Source organism: Dendrobates tinctorius, unplaced genomic scaffold (genome assembly GCF_039654945.1).
Source record: "Dendrobates tinctorius isolate UK_male_01 unplaced genomic scaffold, ASM3965494v1 ptg000100l, whole genome shotgun sequence".
Classification (NCBI taxonomy): domain Eukaryota; kingdom Metazoa; phylum Chordata; class Amphibia; order Anura; family Dendrobatidae; genus Dendrobates; species Dendrobates tinctorius.
Genome location: NW_027361768.1, coordinates 3,999,962 through 4,022,778, shown reverse-complemented (window position 1 = coordinate 4,022,778; position 22,817 = coordinate 3,999,962). Strand labels below are relative to the sequence as shown.

The following is a 22,817-nucleotide window of genomic DNA, read 5'->3' as shown; positions in this document are numbered from 1 at the left end:
GCACCTTTCCACTCACTGACTGTTTTAGTACATGGACAATGCGGTCTTTCACATGCCGGTGTAGGGCAGGGATGGCTTTTTGAGAAAAGAAGTGCCGACTTAGTAGGTCATAGCGTGGGACAGCGTAGGCCAGGAGGTCACGGAAAGCTTCGCTTTCAACCAAATTGTAGGGCATCATCTCAAATGAGATTAGTTTGGAAATGTAGGCGTTCAAACAAAGTGTATGCGGATGAGAGGATAAGTACTCTCCTGTCCTACTCAGAGTGTCTGGTAGGGTGAGTTGGACTGGAGAGCTGCATATGGGGGAAGTAGCAGTCGACCGGATGGAGTGAGAGGGGGTTTGTGATGGTATTGGTGGTGATGGCCTAGATTCAGTGTTGTGTTGCAAAACCATTGTGATTCCCTGAGTGCTTTGGCCTTGCGATTACACCTCCACATTTAGCGCTGGTGGTGTGCTTAATGGTGGCGGTGGTCTTACAGTGGGGGTAGTGATGGAGAGTTGTTGGCTACCTTCAGTCGGAGCAGGTGCACATGTGCTACCTGAGGATTTGTAGTCCGTCCACGCTTGCAAGTGCATGTTGATTAAATGTCTAAGCATGCAACTGGTATTCAAATTTCTGAGTTGTTTACCTCGGCTAAAGGTCCTACCACACTTCTTACAGGTAACCTTTGCCTCATCAGTAGGATTTTGGACAAAGAAGTGCCACACTGCACTCTTCCTACTATGGTAAACATTTTCTTGCCTTGCACGCTGTGCTAAGTTGACCGTCTGGTCAAGCTGTCCTGCAACTCTTAGTTTTTGTTCCATGTTTTAGGACAGCTACGGGCCTGCTAGATAACCACTGCTGCAATGTTAATGCCTACTGCGGATCCTTCTCCTTATCTGAACTATTGCCAGCGGCACCCTCCTCCCCCAATGGATGCCAATCCGGGTCCAGAACTGGGTCATCCATCACCTCCTCTTCAAAGTCATCTGCACCTTCCTCTTTACCTTCCTCTGTGTCACCGTGTAAGGTGGTATAGCATGCGGGAAGGGGCAACTGGGCTTCATCAGGCTCAGATTCTGGCTCAATAGACTGCGAGGGCAATGTAGTGCTGTGGGTCAATGTACCAGCAGAATCATCTAGCAGTGGCTGTGCATTAGTGCACTTCATGTAAGATTTATCTTGGACTGGGGAATTCAGGATTTGACTGGATACCCCAGGCATGGTATGTGAAAAGAGCTCCATCGAGTAATCTGAAGTGTGGGCTGCCGCATCCTTCACTTTTGGTGGGGGTGAAGGACACAAGGAAAGGGGTTTTTTATGACCAGAACCCTGCACTGACGACTCCGTGCTTGCAGGTTTCGACCGTTCAGAAGAGGAGGCAATAGAGCTGGTGGCTGTTTCGGCAATGTACGCCAAAACCTGTTCCTGATGCTCCGTCTTTAAAAGCGGTTTTCCTACTCCAAAGTTTTACAGGCCTTCTTGGGTCAGAGGATGACGCAGGCTCAACACCTCCTGCCTTAGCTGCTATTGTGCTTTTGCCAGAACCAGCCGATGCACCACCACCATCAGTGCCAGCTGCGCCCCCCTGCCCACGTCCGTGGCCTATTCCACCATACTTCCTCATGTTTGGGAAAATGTACCAAAAATACCAGCAGAGAGATGGTACTGCATGAGGAGCGTCCAGCTGTGTAAGGTGTATTAAACAGATTAAATCAACGTATACATTATGTTAGTCACAGATGCTCTCACAGTATGTATTGGACCATAATCCAACAAGCAGATATACGGAACTGTATCAGAAGTGTACAGCTGTATACGATTTTTGTGCAACTAACAATCTCCATATAGGTATTTACGGAGTGTCACACACACATGCTGACTAGGTATAAAAGTGACTGTAATGCGAACGGCAGATATACAATACTGTTGGAGAATCGGACAGCTCTATACGATGTGTGTATGTAAAATTGTCAAGCTCCGTGTATTTGTATACGGACTGACACACGCTGTCTCTGTCTAGTTTTGACCGTATCAAACAGCAGATATACGAAACTGTTTGAAAAATGGAGAGGACCCTAAAGATGTAGGTCTGGAAAAATGGAAAAACTCCTCGGCTTTTTTTTTCCAGAGTCACACACAGGTAGCTTCTATTTGTCCATGCTAGAAGGCGGTACACAGTAATATGTGAGGAGCATACACCACTGTACGGTGTGTGTATGGAAAATTGTCAAGCTCCGTGTATTTGTATACAGACTGACACACGCTGTCTCTGTCTAGTTTTGACCGTGAGCAAACAGCAGATATACGAACCTGTTTGAAAAACGGACAGGACTCTAAGGTGTAGGTCTGGAAAAACGGAAAAACTCCTAAGATTTTTTTTCCAGAGTCACACACAGGTAGCTTCTATTTGTCCTTGCTAGAAGGCGGTACATGGTAGTGTGTGAGGAGTGTACAATGCTGTACGGTGTGTGTATGGAAAATTGTCAAGCTCCTTGTATTTGTATATGGATTGACACACGCTGTCTCTGTCTAGTTTTGACCGTGAGCAAACAGCAGATATACGAAACTGTTTGAAAAACAGACAGGACTCTAAGGTGTAGGTCTGGAAAAACAGATAAACTCCTCGGCTTTTTTTTCCAGAGTCACACACAGGTAGCTTCTATTTGTCCGTGCTAGAAGGCGGTACACGGTAGTGTGTGAGGAGCGTACAACGCTGTACGGTGTATGTAAAATTGTCAAGCTTTGTGTATTTGTATACTGTGGTGTAGTGACCACTGCGTCCACTAGGGGGCGCTGTATGGATGTCCCAGGAGAGTGGATGAATGGCAAGATACTGAATGACCGTTATGTATCTCAAGGTGGGTGGCCTTGAGATGGAGATTTATGTGTGTGTTAATCAGCAGTGGTACTGCTGAGGTGCTGGTTCAATGTGTCAGGAACTAGTTACCTACAAACCCACCCAGGGGGGTGTTTATTAACGCTGTTGTAAGGAGTGTGAGTGGTTGAAGGACTTGTGATGAGGTCATAGTCATTTGACCCGGTGGGCGTGGCTATGGACAAAATAATGTGGCCAGGGTAGGTCATATAGGAGTGAACCTGGTTGGTCCAGGGTGGAAGGTCCCACTGAGATGGGGCTTCCTGCCTGACAGCACGTGTGGACGCTGTGAGGAATGACTGCAAGTGCCTGAGAGTTCCCTGGAGGGAATGAATGTCTGCATTAAGGAGAAGCAGCCATGAGAGAACCCTGATGGGGTGAGATATAACTGTGAGGCTGAAAAGCCTGCATATTGGACATTGCTAACAGAGTGAAGCTCTGTCATGGACGCTATGCCGTTTATGTATTGCTGGTCATGGTTTATGATGTTTAATAAACCGCATGGACTATGCTTGTCTGATGGAAAACCTGTGCCGGATCTGTTTTTGTGGCTGCCAAGCGAGTGATCCCCTAGTTAAATGATAGGGCTACCTCACATTTGGTGGAGAAAGCTATGGGCATTATTGTAGCCTTGTTGCTGGGAGCAACGGAAGAGGACTGCAAAGTCGGTTGCTGAGGGCAACTGTTTCCAAAAAGCGTATGTTGCAGTGCTGGCAATGCTGAGCCAGGAGGGCTGACGGTTGGGGAAGCCACTGCCCGGCTGTGGTTCTGGAACTGTGGGGCGGCCTAGTGAGTAAGGCACTGTCTGGATCAGTGAGTCCAGTGCGGCCGTTTCCCCAGGAGTAAGAGACTTATAGGATACCTCTGCGGTAGAGGGGTCCGAGAACCTGAGCGGCCAGCAGATGACGGTCGTGAAAACTTTGTTGTACTAACCGGGGTCAGTGAGAAAGACTGGTGATTGCTATAGGGTGCCTCTGTGGAGAATAGGTATCCGAGGACCTGTGTGGCCGACACAGGTAACGGACAGGTGTTCGTGTTATACTGACCTGGGTCAGTGAGTAAGACTGTGCTCCTGGAGGGTTCAGTGAGCAAGGTCCTGGAGGGTCAGTGTTGGGAGGAGATGGATGTCCTGAAGAGCATCCGCTGAGCCCCTGGACCTGGTGAGGCCGGTGTGTTGGGAAACCCTGAGAGGAGAGTCGGCTCCCTGAAAAGCACCTGGTGCGCCCTGTGTGTTGGACGGTCTCAGGAGGAGACAGTATGTTCTGAATAGCACACAGACAGGACACGTGAGTTTTGTGTGGTGTGTTGGTGTAGCCGGAGTGTTGGGAAGCCCTGAGAAGAGGGTAGGCTCCCTGAATAGCACCCGGTGCACCCTGTGTGTTGGACAGTCTCAGGCGGAGACGGTACGTCCTGAATAGCACACAGAAAGGACACGTGAGTCTTTTGTGGTGTGTTTTTTCTTCTTTTCTCAAATCAGCCTGCGGTGGCTCAGTGGGAGTCAAGAAGGTGACAAGCAGCTTCCTGTAACTCGGCAGGGTTACGAAGGGGACAAGCGACTTCCGGTAACTCGGCGGAGTTACAAAGGGGACAAGCAGCTTCCTGTAACTCGGCGGGGTTACGACGAGGAGACCAGCCACTGTGTGTGTGTGTGTGTGTGTGTGTGTGAACAGCAGCCGGTGGTGTCGGTGATCGGTGACAGCAGGAGCTGTGGTGGTGCCAACAAAGACTTGTGTATTATCGCTAAAAGACAAACTGTGTTGTGTGCACTGTGGTCTGAGAAGAGCGGTATAGCAGACATGGGGAAATCCGGAATGGGGGCGGTGACCCAAATCGGGGTGGTGGTCCAGAAAGGGGCCGAGTATGGAAAAATGGCAGCACTGGTTGGCTCAGTGGTTATGTCTGGGGAACTGCAGTGTGTCTGTATGAGTTATGAGGAGTGCGGCATGTATTTTCCAGATAATGATGGGCCACAGGTGTGTACCGTAATGCTGCACCGGGAAGGAGTCTCTGGTAGGCTGGACTCAAAGAGTCAGGTGACTCTGACAGGAACTCCTCTCGTTTTATCTCTGACCGAGAAAAACACCAGGGTTCGCTGTAAACATGGGGTCACGGTTAACTATGCAGTAGACAGGGTAATTTTCTAGGGGACCAAAGGTGGTGCGTGCCAAGGGGGCGGGATACCACGGGACTTAGTCTATGCCTTGGAGAGGGGCCGGGACTTTGTTTTGATTGATGATGTATGGTCGGATGATGGAGACGTTTCGACTGTGGGGCCAGCAGACACTGAGACAGTGACAGCTCCTGACATGGACAGGTCTGATGTTGAAGTGACTGGAAGAAGGGATACATCTGCCCAACTGATGGACCTGACGTCTCGTGACAAGACAGATGGTGGGCTGGGAAATGAAGTGGCTGGACTAGACACATGGTCAGAGGGTAACTGGAGGGTTCACTCAACTGGTGGGACTGACCCAGTGGTACCCTTTGACAATATAATTAAAGAGGTAGTGGTGAGACACGTGCTGGCCAAAAGAGAACAGGATCGTGAGATACAGCAGATAAAGGAGACCGTGGAAGGACATCTCGAACGGGAAAGAGTCCTGAGACAAATGGCCGATCACAGGGTTGAGGAGCTCGAGAAAGGTGTCTTAGAGCTCAAAGAAACTGTAAGTGGTCATCTGCGGGAGAAGAACTTGGACAGTGATGAACAGCGGCCGGGTCCGACTGGTGGCGGAACGGAGCTGCCGGTGCCCGTCTTGGCAGACGGTCATGAAGAGATGAGATCTCTTGAGGTTGAGGAGTGGAGAACTGAAGAAGACAGTCACCCGGTAGGGGCAACTGTAAAGAGGGAAGTGTCCGTGGTAAAGCCATAGCCTCCTGGTCTGGAAGAGAGCAAGGCTACGACCTTCGAGTTTGTGATTGAGGTGCCAGAAGACATGCAAGAAGCCTGTGCTGAGGAAGGTGTGCATGAGGCTTTCAAAGAGGCGGTCAAAGCATGTAAGGTGCACTGGGCATCTGAGACTCGGCAGTTGGTGATAATATCAGCCAGGGAAGACACAGCAAAGCGGGTGGCTGTCCTGAAAAACATGCATCTGCAATGTCTTCACACCAAACAGTTGGTTAGACGGAGTAATGTGAAGGCTGCTCGATGCCTAAAGATAGCAAGGGAGGCTATGGATCGGTGGGGTTTGCGGAAAGAGGTAATTCCGGTTCTCAAAGGTCTGATTGGGAGAATCATTGGAAGATTCGGGAAGGTAATGCAAGACCTTGTAAACAGCTCCGGTGTGGTGAGGGTGAGGATCCCTCCTGATGATGAAGACCAGGTATCCAATGAAGAGGGTAGTATTCCTGTCCTGGTGGTTGGCTCCGTGGAAAGCCTGAGAAACTTTTGGATGCTCTTGGAGTATCGAGTAGGGTATCTGCAAGAGATTGAGCAGTTGAGGCTGGACCGTTGGCGAATCAATAAAGAAGTACGGAATACCAGGTGGCGGCCGCCTTCAACCCAAGATATAAGGACCCGAAGGGTTCCTCCAAGAAGTGACATGGCAGATGGCCGAAGAATGTCAGCAAGTGGTAGTTCGACTGGCAGGGCGATGTTGACAGACCGTAGTTCCTGTGAGACGATGAATGAGTCAGACTCAGGCTTCACTAAGACTTATGACTGCTGGGGGTGGGGGGAGGCCTAAGGTAGAGATGAGGCCGTATGACGGATGGAGACGGTTCTCTCGACCTGTGGGGCAAGGTGTAATGAGTGCCCGGTCTCGAGATCCTGGTGTAATGTTGTGTGTTCAACCCCACGAATTTGAACAGAGGGGGAGGTATGTGGTGTAGTGACCACTGTGTCCACTAGGGGGCGCTGTATGGATGTCCCAGGAGAGTGGATGAATGGCAAGATACTGAATGACCGTTATGTATCTTAAGGTGGGTGGCCTTGAGATGGAGATTTATGTGTGTGTTAATCAGCAGTGGTACTGCTGAGGTGCTGGTCCAATGTGTCAGGAACTAGTTACCTACAAACCCACCCGGGGGGGTGTTTATTAACGTTGTTGTAAGGAGTGTGAGTGGTTGAAGGACCTGTGATGAGGTCATAGTCATGGGACCCAGTGGGCGTGGCTATGGACCATATAATGTGGCCAGGGTAGGCAACATAGGAGTGAATGCTGGGACCTGGTTGGTCCAGTGTGGAAGGTCCCGCTGAGATGGGGCTTCCTGCCTGGCAGCACGTGTGGATGCTGTGAGGAATAGCTGCAAGTGCCTGAGAGTTTCCTGGAGGGAATGAATGTCTGCAGTATGGAGAAGCAGCCATGAGAGAACCCTGACGGGGTGAGATATAACTGTGAGGCTGAAAAGCCTGCATATTGGACATTGTAAAGTTCTGTCATGGACGCTATGCCATTTATATATTGCTGGTCATGGTTTATGATGTTTAATAAACCGCATGGACTATGCTTGTGTGATGGAAAAGCTGTACCGGATCAGTTTTTGTGGCTGCCAAGCGAGTGATCCCCTACTTAAATGACAGCGCTACCTCACAATACGGATTGACACACCCTGTCTCTGTCTAGTTTTGACCGTGATCAAACAGCAGATATACGAAACTGTTTGAAAAACGGACAGGACTCTTAGGTGTAGGTCTGGAAAAACGGAAAAACTCCTCGGCTTTTTCTTCCAGAGTCACTCCCATATAGCTTCCATTTGTCCGTGATACCAGCCGGTACACGGTAGTGTAACAAATATGAACCTTGCACTCAACTTAAAAGGTATTTGTAAGGCGGTTTATTGTAGTACACGAAAAAAGATGTTTCGGTCAATGTGACCTTCTTCAGTTACTACAAGGGTAAATATAATTACAAAACAAAACGTCATATAAAACAGAAAAAAATAACAAAGGAAAAAAAAAAAAGGAAAAAAAAAGGAAAACAGAAGTATATACATACAATAGTCAAAAGGGTCATACAAAAATAGGATAAATTGGTCGCAGATAACGCCAGGTATCCCACACTGCCCATATCACGCCAAATAATTTAAAAAGAGCCATAGAAAATATACAGCAGCAATCCATAAGAATGTCAAACATACTGTGTGGTATATAGATTGTGTAGAGCTTATAGGCATCTATCAGAAAGGACGATGGTGCTTTAGGAATCTAGAAAACAAGATGCGGTGAAGTGGAGCGTATGATAGTAGTTGTGAATCATGTAGCAGGAAAAAAAAAAAAAGTACTTACTGAGGAGAATGATCTCTCTAAGGTAATGAGCTGTGGAGGATATAGCAAGGGGGAGCATTATTGCAATGTGTGCATAAATAGTATCACCTCCCCTGTTGATAGGTACATATCAGCACTAAGTATTTACCTTGTCAGTATATAGGAGAGGTGCAAACGTGCCTCCAGATGCGGTGTCCACTGGCCATCTGATCCTACATGCAGGTTTAAAAAGGGGAGGGGGAGGGATACTTAGTGGTGGGCGGCCAATGGGAGCTATAAGCTCCAGTAAACTTACAGCTCCCATTGTTTGACATTCTTATGGATTGCTGCTATATATTTTCTATGGCTCTTTTTAAATTATTTGGCTCTGTTTTCCTTTGTTTTTTTCCCTTTTTTTTTTTTTCCTTTGTTATTTTTTCTGTTTTATATGACGTTTTGTTTTGTAATTATATCTACCCTTGTAGTAACTGAAGGTCACATTGACCGAAACGTCTTTTTTCGTGTACTACAATAAACCGCCTTACAAATACCTTTAAGTTGAGTGCTAGGTTCATATTTGTTGCTTTAACGGTTTGGGAACCTAAGCTTAGCACCATCTTGAGTTGTGCTCACGGTGTTCTTTCGGTACACGGTAGTGTGTGAGGAGCGTACACCACTAGACGGTGTGTGAAAAAATGAAAGCTCAGTAACTCACCAGGACAAAATAATAAAATTTGGAGTGCTTTGAAAAAGCAGTTTGAACAGCAGTGTGCACACAGCAATGCAGCTAGCAGGTAGCCTTAAAAGGCAGCCTAATCACCACCAGCGCTGCTGCACACAACAAAAATCATCCCCTTTCACTGCACACTAACTGTACAGTGAAAAGCGCTATCAACAGAAGCAGTTTTTTTTCTTTTTCCCTGCCTAACGCTCTCCCTGTTCAGAATCAGCAGCAGCTCCTCTCCCTATTGTCAGATCGGCAGAAGTAAGATGGCGGTCGGCGTTCACAGCCTTTTATACCCACTGTGATGCCACACAAAGCCAGCCAATCACTTCAATGCCCTTCTCTAAGATGGTGCTGGCCGCTGCGCATGTCATCGGGTTGCCCACAGTGTGCATCCTCCAGCATTGGGTGAGAAAAGGCACTGAAAGCATCATTTGAAACTCGACTATGGCGCTCTGATCGGCGACCTCATGGCCGACCTCACGCTAGGGTCGGGTTTCGATCGGCGAAACCAGACTTTGACGAAAGTCAGCGATTTTTTAATCTGACCGACCTGTTTCACTCAACTCTACTCAGGACAAATTGCACATAACTTTTGCAGTCCAATTTCTCCTGTTACCCTTGGTAAAATAAAAAAAATTGACCTGAAGTAATTTTTTTGTGAAAAAAAGTTAAATGTTCATTTTTTTAAACATTCCAAAAATTCCTGTGAAGAACCTGAAGGGTCAATAAACCTCTTGAATGTGGTTTTGAGCACCTTGAGGGGTGCAGTTTTTAGAAGGGTGTCACTTTTGGGTATTTTTTATCATAGAGACCCCCCAAAGTGACTTCAAATGTGATGTTGTTCCTAAAAAAAGTGGTGCTGTAAAAATGAGAAATCACTGGTCAACTTTTAACCCTTATAACTTCCTAAAAGAAAAAAAAAATTGTTCCAAATTTGTGCTGTTGTAAAGTAAACATGTGGGAAATTTTACTTATTAAGTTTTTTGTGTGCCATATCTCTGTGATTTAAAGGCATAAAAATTCAAATTTCCATTTTTTTCACAAATAAACGCAAGTTATATGAATGAAATTTTACCCCTATCATGAAATACAATATGTCACAAGAAAAACATTGTCAGAATCACCAGGATCCTTTGAAGCTTTCCAGAGTTATGACCTCATAAAGGGACAGTGGTCAGAATTGTAAAAATTGGCCCGGTCATTAATGTGCAAACCACCCTTGGGGTAAAGTTTCCCAAATGCCTGATTACATGTGCATCCATTCTCTACCATTGTTATATATTTTAATTAATTTTAGTTGCTGCTCTTTATCACTCATATTTTTAATATGAACAAAAATGTTTTAAGGGACTTCTGCGAGTGCTCTACATGGATCTATTCATATAACTACAGCAGTTAAAAAACTTTAGTTTTTTTTCCCTATGAATCTTCCAGCTCATAGTGGTCACAGATCTCTCCTGTCAGATATTCTCCTTTTTACCAAAAGTCACGTCGACAGAGCAGTCTATTTATTTTACTCATTTATGTAGTGCCATTAAGTCCACAGAACTTTACAGACATTATCATTGCTGTCCCCAATGGGAATCACAATCTAAATTCCCTATTGCTTTTGGAATGTGGGAGGAAACCGGAGTATTCAAACACAGAGAGAATAAAGAAACTCCTTGCAGATTTTGTCCTTGGTGGGATTTGAACCCAGGACCCCAGCTCTGCAAGACAGCAGTGCTAACCACTGAGCCACCATGTTACATTTTTTCCTGTGTGCCCTCACTGCCAACAACATGCTGATTGAAATCGTGCCCTCCACTGCGCAACTGCAGGAAGCCGGGTGTCAATCAGCATGACGTCAGCAGATATGCCCCATCAACAAATTAGAACAGAAGAAGAAGAAGCTGCCCTGTTGATGTGCTATTGCAGGAAGGAGAAGATAATTGAGTTTTTCTGTGTAAGAATGGGCCAAAAAAACACCTTATCAATGCATGAGCCGATTTTCTCCATAGAGGAGGCGTCTTTAATCTGTCATCACCAGAAGAGGCTTTGTATGAAGTATTAAGTAAATTTCAGTAAGCTTGTTCAATTCTTTTTCCCTGTGTCATTTCCCATTATTACACGAGTTAATTTATGTACATCTATGGTTTGATTTCTTTACCTTTGTTGATTGGATGGGTTAATACCAAGATGTGGTGAGAATTTCATGTCAATAGAAATATATTTACTTAGAAAATTGGTAACGCGTTCAATACTTTTTTTCACCCGTTGTGTGTGTGCTTCTTAAAGGGAACCTTTCACCTCATTTTGCCACTATAAGATGCGGCCACTGCCTTTCGGGCTTATCTACAGAATTCTGTAATGCTGTAGATAAGCCCCCGGTCTGACCAGAAAGAGAGGAAAAACAAGTTTTATTATGCTCACCCGGGGGGCGGTCCAGTCCGATGGGTGTCACAGGTCCGGGTCACTTGCCTCCCATCTTCATCCGATGTTGTTATCCTGCTTGCTCCATGCCAGGCTCCTGCACAGGTTTACTTATCTGCCCTCTTGAGGGCAGATAACCACATAATCTGCCGTAGCAATATAAAGTGACTACTGACAAAACATGAATTAAAATAGACTTTATTAATTATGCATGATTAAAAAATATATTATTAAGGCTGGTTTCACATTTGCGTTTTTTTGCGCTGGAAAAAAACGCATACGTGCGCATGCGTTTTTTCCCCTATATTTAACATGGGTGCGCATACCTGCGCGCTGGTAAGCGCACATATGCGATTTTCATGCGCTGCGTTTTTTTGGGGTGTGCGTTTGTATTTTCCAGACGCAGCATGTTGCATTTTTTGGCCCTGCAAAAAAGCGCATGCGCACGTATGCGCACGTTTTGCGCTAAAAATGGCCATTATAGCCTATGGATGCGCATACATGCGCACTGGCATGCTCATGTATGCGTTTTTTTGCACATGCGTTTTTTTTTGTTAACCATGGAATTTAGGGGTTTGGGTTAGAGTTAGGGTTAGTTAAGGGGGTTTAGGGTTAGGGTTAGGGTCAGGGTTGGGGTTAGGGTCAGGGTTAGGGTTAAGTATGGTTTGGTTAAGGGTTAGGGTCAGGGTTAGGGTTAGGGTCAGGGTTAGGGTTAAGTATGGTTTGGTTAAGGGTTAGGGTCAGGGTTAAGTATGGTTTGGTTAAGGGTTAGGGTCAGGGTTAGGGTTAGGGTTAAGGTTAGTTAGGGTTTGGGTTAGGGTTAAGTATGGTTTGGTTAAGGGTTAGGGTTAGGGTCAGGGTTAAGTATGGTCTGGTTAAGGGTTAGGGTCAGGGTTAGGGTTAGGGTTAGGGTTAAGGTTAGTTAGGGTTTGGGTTAGGGTTAAGTATGGTTTGGTTAAGGGTTAGGGTCAGGGTTAGGGTTAGGGTTAGGGTTAGGGTCAGGGTTAGGGTTAGGGTCAGGGTTAAGGTCAGGGTTAGGGTTAGTTAGGGTTTAGGGTTTGGGTTAGGGTTAAGTATGGTTTGGTTAAGGGTTAGGGTCAGGGTTAGGGTTAGGGTTAAGGTTAGTTAGGGTTTGGGTTAGGGTTAAGTATGGTTTGGTTAAGGGTTAGGGTCAGGGTTAGGGTTAGGGTCAGGGTTAGGGTTAGGGTTAGGGTCAGGGTTAGGGTTAGGGTTAAGGTCAGGGTTAGGGTTAGTTAGGGTTTAGGGTTTGGGTTAGGGTTAAGTATGGTTTGGTTAAGGGTTAGGGTCAGGGTTAGGGTCAGGGTTAGGGTCAGGGTTAGGGTTAGGGTTAGTGTCAGGGTTAGGGTTAGGGTTAGGGTTAGTTAGGGTTTAGGGTTTGGGTTAGGGTTAAGTATGGTTTGGTTAAGGGTTAGGGTCAGGGTTAGGGTTAGGGTTAGGGTCAGGGTTAGGGTTAGGGTCAGGGTTAGGTTAGTAAAGTCATGGTTTGGGTTAGTGTGAGGGGCCACCTAATGTTGGAAAAAACGCAAACGCGGTAAAAACGCACTAAAAACGCATACAAACGCATAAAAACGCTGCGTTTTTTTCATGCATGCTCATAAAAATGCTTGAAAAAAACGCAGCAGTTGTATGCTTTTGTATGCGTTTTTTCAATGCGTTTTTTTGCGGGAAAAACGCGCTGCAAAAAAAAGCAAGTGTGAAACTAGCCTAAGACAGGGGTGATGAAAACCTCCAAAAAATAATGAAGGACATAGTATGGACAATTTGCCTGCATATCAAACCAAAATGGGTTCTTAAGGGGATATAGCTTAACAAAAAATATGCTCATTAGATATTCAAAAACAGAATTCGTTACAGATGCTAGCCAAGTGCCATGCAGTATATAAGTAGCCAAAGAGTTATCATAAAGAAGCCTAATTGCAGACTATTCCCAAATAGACACCATGTCCAGCAATATACAAGAGTATAGAAAAAAATCAGCAGGAATTACCTGAGACTATAATGTAACTGCTGTGGTAAGGAGCGGCAACCTAGAGGCTTCTTCCAATTGGGGCAGAGCAAAGTACTGCAGTGCACTGGCACTGGGAAAGATCAGAGAGGCCCAGGGGGCTTATCTACAGCATTATAGAATGCTGTAGATAAGCCCCTGATGGCGGTGGCCGCATCTTATAGCGGCAAAATGAAGTGACAGCTTCCCTTTAATGAATCAGACAGCTTTTACTCCATATATAACTCTAGTATTAATGAATCTGTGTCATAGTGTTTACATCACTTTGTATTGAGGAAAACTACTGGGAACTTGTAAATTTTTTAACTGTTCCACTATATTGAACAAAATTGAAGGGAAACTGAATAATTAAAAATAGAAAGGTAATCAGCAATTATTGTAAATTAATTGTTTTTGTATTTTTGTTTTTTAAACCAAAAATGTTTTATATATTAATGCTGTGGGGAGGAGGACTCCCAGACAGAGAATGGACAGGTACCCAGGGGACCGCATCAGGGTTCCTGAGGGAACGATACTGGGAGGACAGTAAAAGGAGGGACTTGACTGAAGTTGTCAGGGAAACAGGGGGCGAGGCAAGCTTAAAGGCAGGAGGGGGCGCGCTGAAGTGGCAGTTGACAGAGAGCCGGACAAAAGACAGGGAGCCATGTGAGACTGAGAAAACCGAGGGATAGGACGGTGTGTGGAGGAGAGATCGACAGGGGCCTGTGAAAGGAAAGCTGCGGACTCACCGAAACGTGAGACTTGAGAGCCGGTCACCAGCGGCCGCTGCACCCATACGGTCGCATACAGCTGCCCCCGTTGTTTCCTGCCACGTTGTGACAAGGCGACGACCTCCACCGACCGCTGCGATGACAGACCACTTCTTTACAGCAGTCAGGACACTGCCCCCCTGCCTCCTCCCACAGCTGCGTCCCTGTTACCACCGGGTCCAGGAGGCACCACCTCGCTACAGGCGGCAGGAGAGGCCCCATCCGGTTTGCTAAGGGGCCCCAAGCAGAGGTTGGTGAACGGTTATATCTAGAGACTGCGTCATAACTCCGCGGTAGGGCGAGAGACCAAGGAGACGCCTGTTGCGTCCCACCGGCATCCTTTCTTCAGGACCTGTTGTGCCCCACCGGCATCGTTTCATCAGGGCCTGTTGCGCCCCACCGGCATCGTTTCTTCAGGGCCTGTTGCGCCGCACCGGAATCGTTTCTTCAGGGCCTGTTGCGCCCCACCGGCATCGTTTCTTCAGGGCCTGTTGTGCCCCACCGGCATAGTTTCTTCAGGGCCTGTTGCGCCCCACCGGCATAGTTTCTTCAGGGCCTATAGGGCCCCACGGCATCGTTTGTTTAGGGCCTGTTGCGCCCCACCGGCATAGTTTCTTCAGGGCCTGTTGCGCCCCACCGAAATCGTTTCTTCATGGCTTGTTGCACCCCACCAGCATTGTTTCTTCAGGGCCTGTTGTGCCCCACCGGTATCGTCTCTTCAGGGACTGTCGAGCCCACTTCCGTCCCAGAATATCGAGGCATCAAGGCAGCCACATCAGCGACCTCTACCCGGCCACGCTTGTGATCCTAACAGACCCCCGCTGGAAGGATAAGTTTAATATAGGAGATAAAGACCCGTAGTTTGGTAATAAGAAACCTATGGCACCCGGGCAAACAAGGTTAATCACATTACATTAAGAAAGTGTTGTTAGGATTGTTGAGTCCCTGCGTGGACTAGTTGTTGTTAACACTTTTGGTTTGCTCAATATAGCCCAGCGGCTACAGTTTTATAAAAGTTTAATCCACAAACCACACTCAGTCTCGTGTCTCGTCACTGCATCCTGCGAACCTGCTGAACCCTACACTTGGCGTAGTCGGCAGGATGCAGTCTCCGAGCACAGACAGTGGTGTCCCAGATCAGGGTAGAGCTGTAAATTCTACAAATGATGAGGGTCCCCGTACCAGCATATCATTGGAGGCCATGCTGCACAACCAGCCTAGATTTTCTGGCTCCAATACTATGTTATGGAGCTGGATAGAGCGGATGCGGGGGCTCTTTCGGATGCACCCAATGACCCCTGATCTGGAGGCTGAGGTGGCGCTCATGACTCTGGATGGGGAGGCGCAGAGGTCGGTGATGTTGAAACCTCCGAGGCACCGCAACACTTTTGAAAAAGTGTTACAGATAGTAGAACAGACCCATAGGGACCCTACTAATGGGGGAGAATTAAGAACCCGTTTGTTTAGTCGGATGCAAATAGAGGGGGAGACGATCACAGAGTATATGAATGTCCTTCAAGAATTGCATACGGCTATAGAAAGAAATGACGGGGTAGGGGCAGGACCTGTTGACATTACCCTATGAGACCTACTGGTGACTGGTTTGCGAGATCCATTAGTCAAACAGGCACTGCGGGAACAGATCAGAATGAATCCCTGAATAGATTTTTCAGAGGTGGGGAGTCAGGCACGTGCTCGAGAGCAGGAGCAGGGGATGGTGGTCCCCGTGGGGAAAGTCCGAGGTGTGGAGGACTCTGCGAGAGTAGTCGAGGAGCCGCAGTGGGTGGAAAAGATGAAGCAAGAGCTGAAAAGTATTAAGGGTGAGTTGGCCGAAGTAAAGAGAAGAACCGAGACCGGGACTGGATGACCTAGCTTCAACCCCGGCTCTTGGGGATCACGCTCCCCGTGGGGTGGTCAGCCTACACAGGCCCGGTGTTTTGAGTGTGGAGAACCAGGCCACTTTGCCCGAGAGTGTCCACAGCGTGGGAGATACCTACCCTGGTGGCCATTAAACTAAAGGGCTCCGGGCTGGGGGGACGCCGCTCGGAGCCAAAAACCACAACTAGGGGTGTTGGAAGTCCCGAAGATTTGGTAGATAAATGTCCGGTGGTTTGGGCAGAAGTGGAGTGCCGGGCCGTCCGGTGCCTGGTGGACACGGGGTCACAAGTAACCACTATGCCCGCAACGTACTTTCAAGATTATTTTCACTAAAGGGTTGAAACAAAAGCGCAATAGGGTCTTATCCGGGTAAAATGTACAAATACTGAAAGTATTAAACTCACCTTCTCAAAGAGAAAATAAAGCCTGTATAGTAAGTCAGCCTGCTGCACGTCCAACGGTCCACAGCGGAACCGTACCACAGTTCAATAAGGAAATTCTTGGACTTTGAGTGCGCTGCCAGACAAATTCAATAACCACACAAGGTTAAAAAAGTTAACCCTTTAATCCCTACGCGTTTCGAAGCATAACGCTTCCTCTTCAGGGGTTGATATCAACCCCTGAAGAGGAAGCGTTATGCTTCGAAACGCGTAGGGATTAAAGGGTTAACTTTTTTAACCTTGTGTGGTTATTGAATTTGTCTGGCAGCGCACTCAAAGTCCAAGAATTTATTCCTTATTGAACCACAACGTACTTTCAACAGAAATTCCCGGAAGCAGCAAGGTCTCCGTGGGGGCCCGTGATCAGACTAGTAGCTGCCAACCAACTGCCGGTCCCAGTTGCCAGGCTGGTGTGGGTGCAAGTGACGCTGTGCGGTAAATCCCTTGGTCGCAGAGGGGTGGTACTGACTCAAGGAGAAGTTGATAAGCAACACCCCGTCACCCTAGGCATGAATGTTCTGCGAGAGTTCGGCAACCTACTGCTCAACGACCCTACACAGAGGATACTGAAGCAGTGGGGTTCTCGCACAGCTCAGGGACAGGTATTCCAGCAGCTGGTGTGGGGAGCAAGGGTACATCAGGACTGTCAGGAGGGTGAGGCTCTGGGTAAGGTCATCACGCCGGCGACTCCCCTGCTTGTGTTACCTCCTGGACAGACTGTGGTGGCCCTGCCCATTCGAGCCCCGATACCCTTGGAGGGCGTGGAGGTGCAGGTGGAGCCATGTCACTCGGAGCGCTTACCTCCTGGCATACTGGTGGCCCGTTCCCTGGCTACCGTGCAAAAAGGAGCCATCCTGGTATGCTGCGTTAACCTTGAAGACCGAGACACCGTTCTGAAAGCACGGACTGTACTAGCCAAACTAGTAAGTCCTTTAGAAGAAGTGCTGCCAGCTCCGGCGGTTCAATTATGACTACACCCCGAGGATCCTTGGGAAGTAACAATACGGACCTTAAAGGCCCACGAAGTCTCGGCACAAGAGAAGGGCCGAAATATTTTGGAGCAGATGCGGGCCGAGCTTTCTGGATTAACTGCAGACCAACTCTCACAGATAAAAGCATTGCTGGGACAGTGCCATGAAGTATTTGCTAGTCACGAGGACGATTTTGGGTGTACCACCGCCATCACTCATGAAATCCCCACAGCAGGAGCGGCCCCTATCCGAGAACGATATCGACAGATTCCGCCACAACTCTATCAAGAGGTGAAAACTTTGCTGGCCCAAATGCTGCGAAAAGGGGTGATACGGGAAAGTCAAAGCCCCTGGGTGGCCCTGATCGTGTTGGTCCGGAAGAAAGATGGTACACTACGATTCTGTGTGGATTATCGTAAACTGAATGCTTGCACTATTAAGGATTCATTCCCGCTGCCCCGCATAGAAGAATCCCTGTCCACCTTGGGGAAGGCAACATATTTTTCAACCCTGGACTTGGCCAGTGGGTACTGGCAGGTGGATGGAGCGATGTCTGGGAGATCTCAAATTTGAGGCCGCGTTGATGTACCTGAACGACATCATTGTCTATGCCGCCACCTTCGAGGACCACCTGAAGCGGTTGGGACAGGTACTCAGCCGGTTGCAAAAGTACGGGTTGAAGGTGAAGCCTCAGAAATGCCACCTATTTCGCTCTTAGATTGAGTATCTGGGTCATGTTGTTTCGGCAGAGGGTGTGAGGCCATCCCGGAAGAAGGTTGCTGCTATCCAGGAATGGCCTACCCCGAGACGGTGAAAGATGTGCGGGCTTTTCTGGGGTTAGCCGGATATTACCGTCGCTTCGTAAAGAATTTTGCATGTCGAGCTCGAGCCCTGCATGACCTACTGAAGGGGGGTCCCGCTGGGGCCAATGGGCGAAAAATCCAGTGGCAACACCCTCAGGAAGAGGCCTTCCTACACCTCAAGGCTGCACTCTCGGATGCCCCAGTTTTGGCTTATGCGGATTTCTCTCAACCGTTCATCTTGCACACTGACGGGAGTCTTCACGGGCTGGGGGCTGTGTTGTCACAGGTTCAGGATGGCCGGGAGAGGGTGATCGCATATGGAAGTCACTCACTCCATGACTCCGAGCGTTACCCTGACAATCTTTTAAGCTCGAGCTCCTCGCAGTAGTGTGGGCTATGATGGAGAGATTCGCAGAGTACCTAGCGGGCTCCGAGGTGGTAGTGTGAACTGACAACAACCCGCTGGCTCATCTGGAAAATGCCAAATTGGGGGCTCTGGAACAACGATGGGTGGCCCGGATGGCGAAGTACAATTATAAGATTATCTACAAAAGAGGGGCCGAGAATGTCCATGCAGACGCCCTCTCCAGGATACGACATACAATTCCACGGCAGAATCGAGATGAAGAATTGGAAGGGGAGGAAATCCCGTTCGCTCTCACTGCTACCATGCTCACAACTGACAATAAAAAGATATCTTCATCTGAGACCCCAAGGGGCATACTGGAACAATCCCAGGATAAGTGGATACAGCAGAAACAAGAAGACGAAGAGATTGGCCTTCTCAGGACATGGGTCGCCGCTGGGCAATTACCCACTGACTCTCAACGGCAAAATTTGCCTCAAGACCTGTTGCTCATGCTGCGACAATGGGAGAGGTTGGTTATCCGAAAGGGATCATTGTATCGTAAAATAACATCACCAACAACCTCGATGACGGTTTGGCAGGTGGTTACGCCAGGAGCCCAACTTCATGTATTAGCTTGGGAGGCTCATGAAAAAGGGGCTCATTTCGGAACAAAAAAACTTTGAAATGGCTGAAACAGAAAGCTTACCACCTGCACTTGCCGGCTGTTGTGGACGAAATTTGCCGGACCTGCCGGCTGTGTGAATTAGCCAAACCACCTGCTCAGCGAGCCTCAACACAGACTATTGTGACCTCAGCGCCCCTTGAGCTCCTGACGGTGGATTATTTGACCATTGAGCCCGCATCTCAGGGATACGAACACTGTCTCATTATGGTAGATCATTTCACTAAGTTTGCTGTGGTCACCCCCACTCGGGATCAGACCGCAGAGTCAGCTGCCTCCGCAATTTCCAGAAACTTTATACAAGTATACAGTTGTCCTCAGCGAATACATTCCGATCAGGGAGCATGTTTTTTGGGAAAAGTCATGGAAGAACTACATCACCTCTATGGAATTGACAAATCCCGGACCACACTGTATCACCCGCAAGAGAATGGGGCTTGTGAACGATTTAATCGGACATTGATTCAGATGCTGCGCACTCTGGAGAGTGACAAGAAGGTCCGTTGGCCCGAATATGTTTCCGAATTAGTTTGGGTCTATAACAATAGGGTACATCGATTGACTGGCTATACCCCCTATTCCCTGTTGTTTGGGCGAGAAGGTAAAGGGATCACGGAGGTGGAGTTAGACCCCGAAGAACCTCAGCCCTGGACTGGAGTGTCATCTTGGGTCTGAAATCATCGTCATCGGCTGCAAACTCTTCACCGAATTGTACACACCAAGCTCCGAGACTGGGAGCACCCAGGGAAAAATACAACCCCGCCTCCTCACCTCCAAAGTGGGGACCGGGTGCTTGTGCTAGAGCATCGCCCCCAAAACAAACTGGAGCCGCATTGGGAAGAAAGTCCTTATCGGGTCTTACGCCGTATCCATGCAGACGAACCGGTGTACGAAATACAACCGGAGGAGGATGAAACACTGCCCACTCGTGTTGTGCATCGTAATATGTTACGCCCATGTACTTCCTCCAAACCGAAGCAACCGGAGCCTACCCCGTCAACGTCCGAGCTGTCTTCCGTATGTTGGGACCCGGACAACGACGAAGATTGTCTCCCAGGACCCGGAGGCCCTCCACGCAGTAATGAATCATCTGACTCAATTAGCCCGCCCACACCGATCAGCCCACCGATGTCCACCACCCCAGATGACTCTACCCCAGTTGAACTTGGACGTTCCGAGCGGTCAACAGCCGGCAAACCCCCCGAACGGTATGAGCAAGATCAATTCATATGGCAACTAACATTGAAACCCCTACAGACCGAGCTCAATAGACTAAGGCCCTCGCCCGAGGACTGGCGAGCTTACAGGGTGGGGGAGTGTGGGGAGGAGGACTCCCAGACAGAGAATGGACAGGTACCCAGGGGACCCCCATCAGGGTTCCTGAGGGAACAATACTGGGAGGACAGTAAAAGGAGGGACTTGACTGAAGTTGTCAGGGAAACAGGGGGCGAGGCAAGCTTAAAGGGAGGAGGGGGCGCGCTGAAGTGGCAGTTGACAGAGAGCCGGACAACAGAGCCATGTGAGACTGAGAGAACAGAGGATCGGATGGTGTGTTGTGGAGAGACCGACAGGGGCCTGTGAAAGGAAAGCTGTGGACTCACCGACACATGAGACTTGAGAGCCGGTCACCGGCGGCCGCTCCCCCCATATGGTCGCATACAGCCGCTCCCGTTGTTTCCCGCCCGGTTGTGACAAGGCGACGACCTCCACCGACCGCTGCGATGACAGACCACTTCTTTACAGCGGTCAGGACACTGCCCCCCTGCCTCCTCCCACAGCTGCTGCCCTGTCACCACCGGGCCCAGGAGGCGCCACCTCGCTACAGGCGGCAGGAGAGGCCCCCGTCTGGTTTACTAAGGGACCCCAAGCAGAGGTTGGTGAACGGTTATATCTAGAGACTGCGTCATAACTCCTCGGTGGGGCGAGAGCCGCAAGGAGACGCCTGTTGCGTCCCACCGGCATCCTTTCTTCAGGGTCTGTTGTGCCCCACCCACATCGTTTCTTCAGGGCCTGTTGCGCCCCACCGGCATCGTTTCTTCAGGGCCTGTTGCACCCCACCGGCATCGTTTCTTCAGGGCCTGTTGCGCCCCACCGGCCCTGTTTCTTCAGGGCCTGTTGTGCCCCACCGGCATCATTTCTTCAGGGCCTGTTGCGCCCCACCGGCATCGTTTCTTCAGGGCCTGTTGCGCCCCACCGAAATGTTTCTTCAGGGCCTGTTGCGCCCCACCGGCATTGTTTCTTCAGGGCCTGTTGCACCCCACCGGTATCGTCTCTTCAGGGACTGTCGAGCCCAGTTCCGTCCCGGAATATCGAGGCATCAAGGCAGCCGCATCAGCGACCTCTACGCGGCCACGCTTGTGATCCTAACAGACCCCCGCTGGAAGGATAAGTTTAATATAGGAGATAAAGACCCGTAGTTTGGTCATACGTAACCTATGGAACCCGGGCAAACCAGGTTAATCGCATTACATTAAGAAAGTGTTGTTAGGATTGTTGAGTCCCTGCGTGGACTAGTTGTTGTTAACACTTTTGGTTTGCTCAATATAGCCCAGCGGCTACAGTTTTATAAAAGTTTAATCCACAAACCACACTCAGTCTCGTGTCTCGTCACTGCATCCTGCGAACCTGCTGAACCCTACAATGCCATTTTTAAAAATAAAAGACTTACCTGATCTGTTATTTGGAGACATTCGGACTGGGGATATTGAGGGCGTTCTTGATGAAGAAAAAGGATGCTGTCTGTCTCTTTCCATTGTTGATGATGATGCTACAAATTGATACTGAGACCAACCATCCTATGGACAATAATAAGAACAAAAATGACAAGTTAATGCTTTCTGACAGAGTTAAGGACATTTATCGTTGTAAATAATGTAAACTAATCTGAGCTTTCTAAATCACAAAATCTCAAAGTTGGTTTACTGGCCCCATTGTACTTTTTGCTAGTGATAAATCAAGGCAACTACATTTTGGCTTTATCGAAACAACTGAAAATGCTGTAAAATTATAAATTTAGCATTTACAGACCTTCTTTTTTTTATGCCCATGAAACAAAAATTCTTGCCACACATACATACTACAAGTTTCAGGAATTCTAAGCAAGGTTGCTGAGTGAAGTGGGGGCTGCATGTGTGAACCCGAACAGCAAAGTTCGGCATCCATACCGAACACCTACTGTTTGGGTATGGACACCACTGCATACGGACTTTATCAGGAAGTCCGTGTTACTATTCAGGTTTGGCTGCCCAAACACCGGGTGTTTGTCAACAAAACACCGTTTCTGATCGGAGGTGAAATCATCCCCGTCGGTCAGAGAGCCGCGGTTCTCACACTGTCAAAAGACAGCGTGAGTGCGCAGCTGTGATCGGAGGTATAAAGTTTACCTCCAGTCACTGGTGTCAGCTGTGATCGGAGGTATAAAGTTTACCTCTGGTCATTGATGTTAGATGATGGGACTACTGATCCCATCATCCGACCCCTACTGCCGCTAATAATAGTGAAAGCAGGAGCGGTGGATGGGAGTATTCATCAGCAGCTCCTGTGCTGTAATTAAATAATAATAAAAAAATGGCTTGGGTTCCCCTGTATTTTTGATAAGCAGCGAGGCAAAACTCTCAGATGTGGGCTGCAACCCTCAGCTGTGAGCTTCAGCAAGGTTGGTTATTAAGAATAGATGGGTTTCCACTCTGTTTTTTATAATTATTTAAATAAATAATTAAAAAAAAACGCATGG

At 48.3% G+C, this 22,817-nt stretch overlaps 1 protein-coding gene across 6 annotated transcripts in view; it reads right to left on the bottom strand.

The window, feature by feature from the left end:
- CTNND2 (catenin delta 2) overlaps positions 1-22,817 on the bottom strand; it is a 3,465,616-nt gene that overhangs the window by 296,332 nt on the left and 3,146,467 nt on the right. For all 6 annotated transcript variants that reach the window (XM_073587627.1, XM_073587626.1, XM_073587628.1 and 3 more), the window contains one exon: positions 21,753-21,879. In XM_073587627.1, the coding sequence (XP_073443728.1) occupies positions 21,753-21,879 (127 nt within the window). The remainder of the gene's footprint in view (positions 1-21,752; positions 21,880-22,817) is intronic.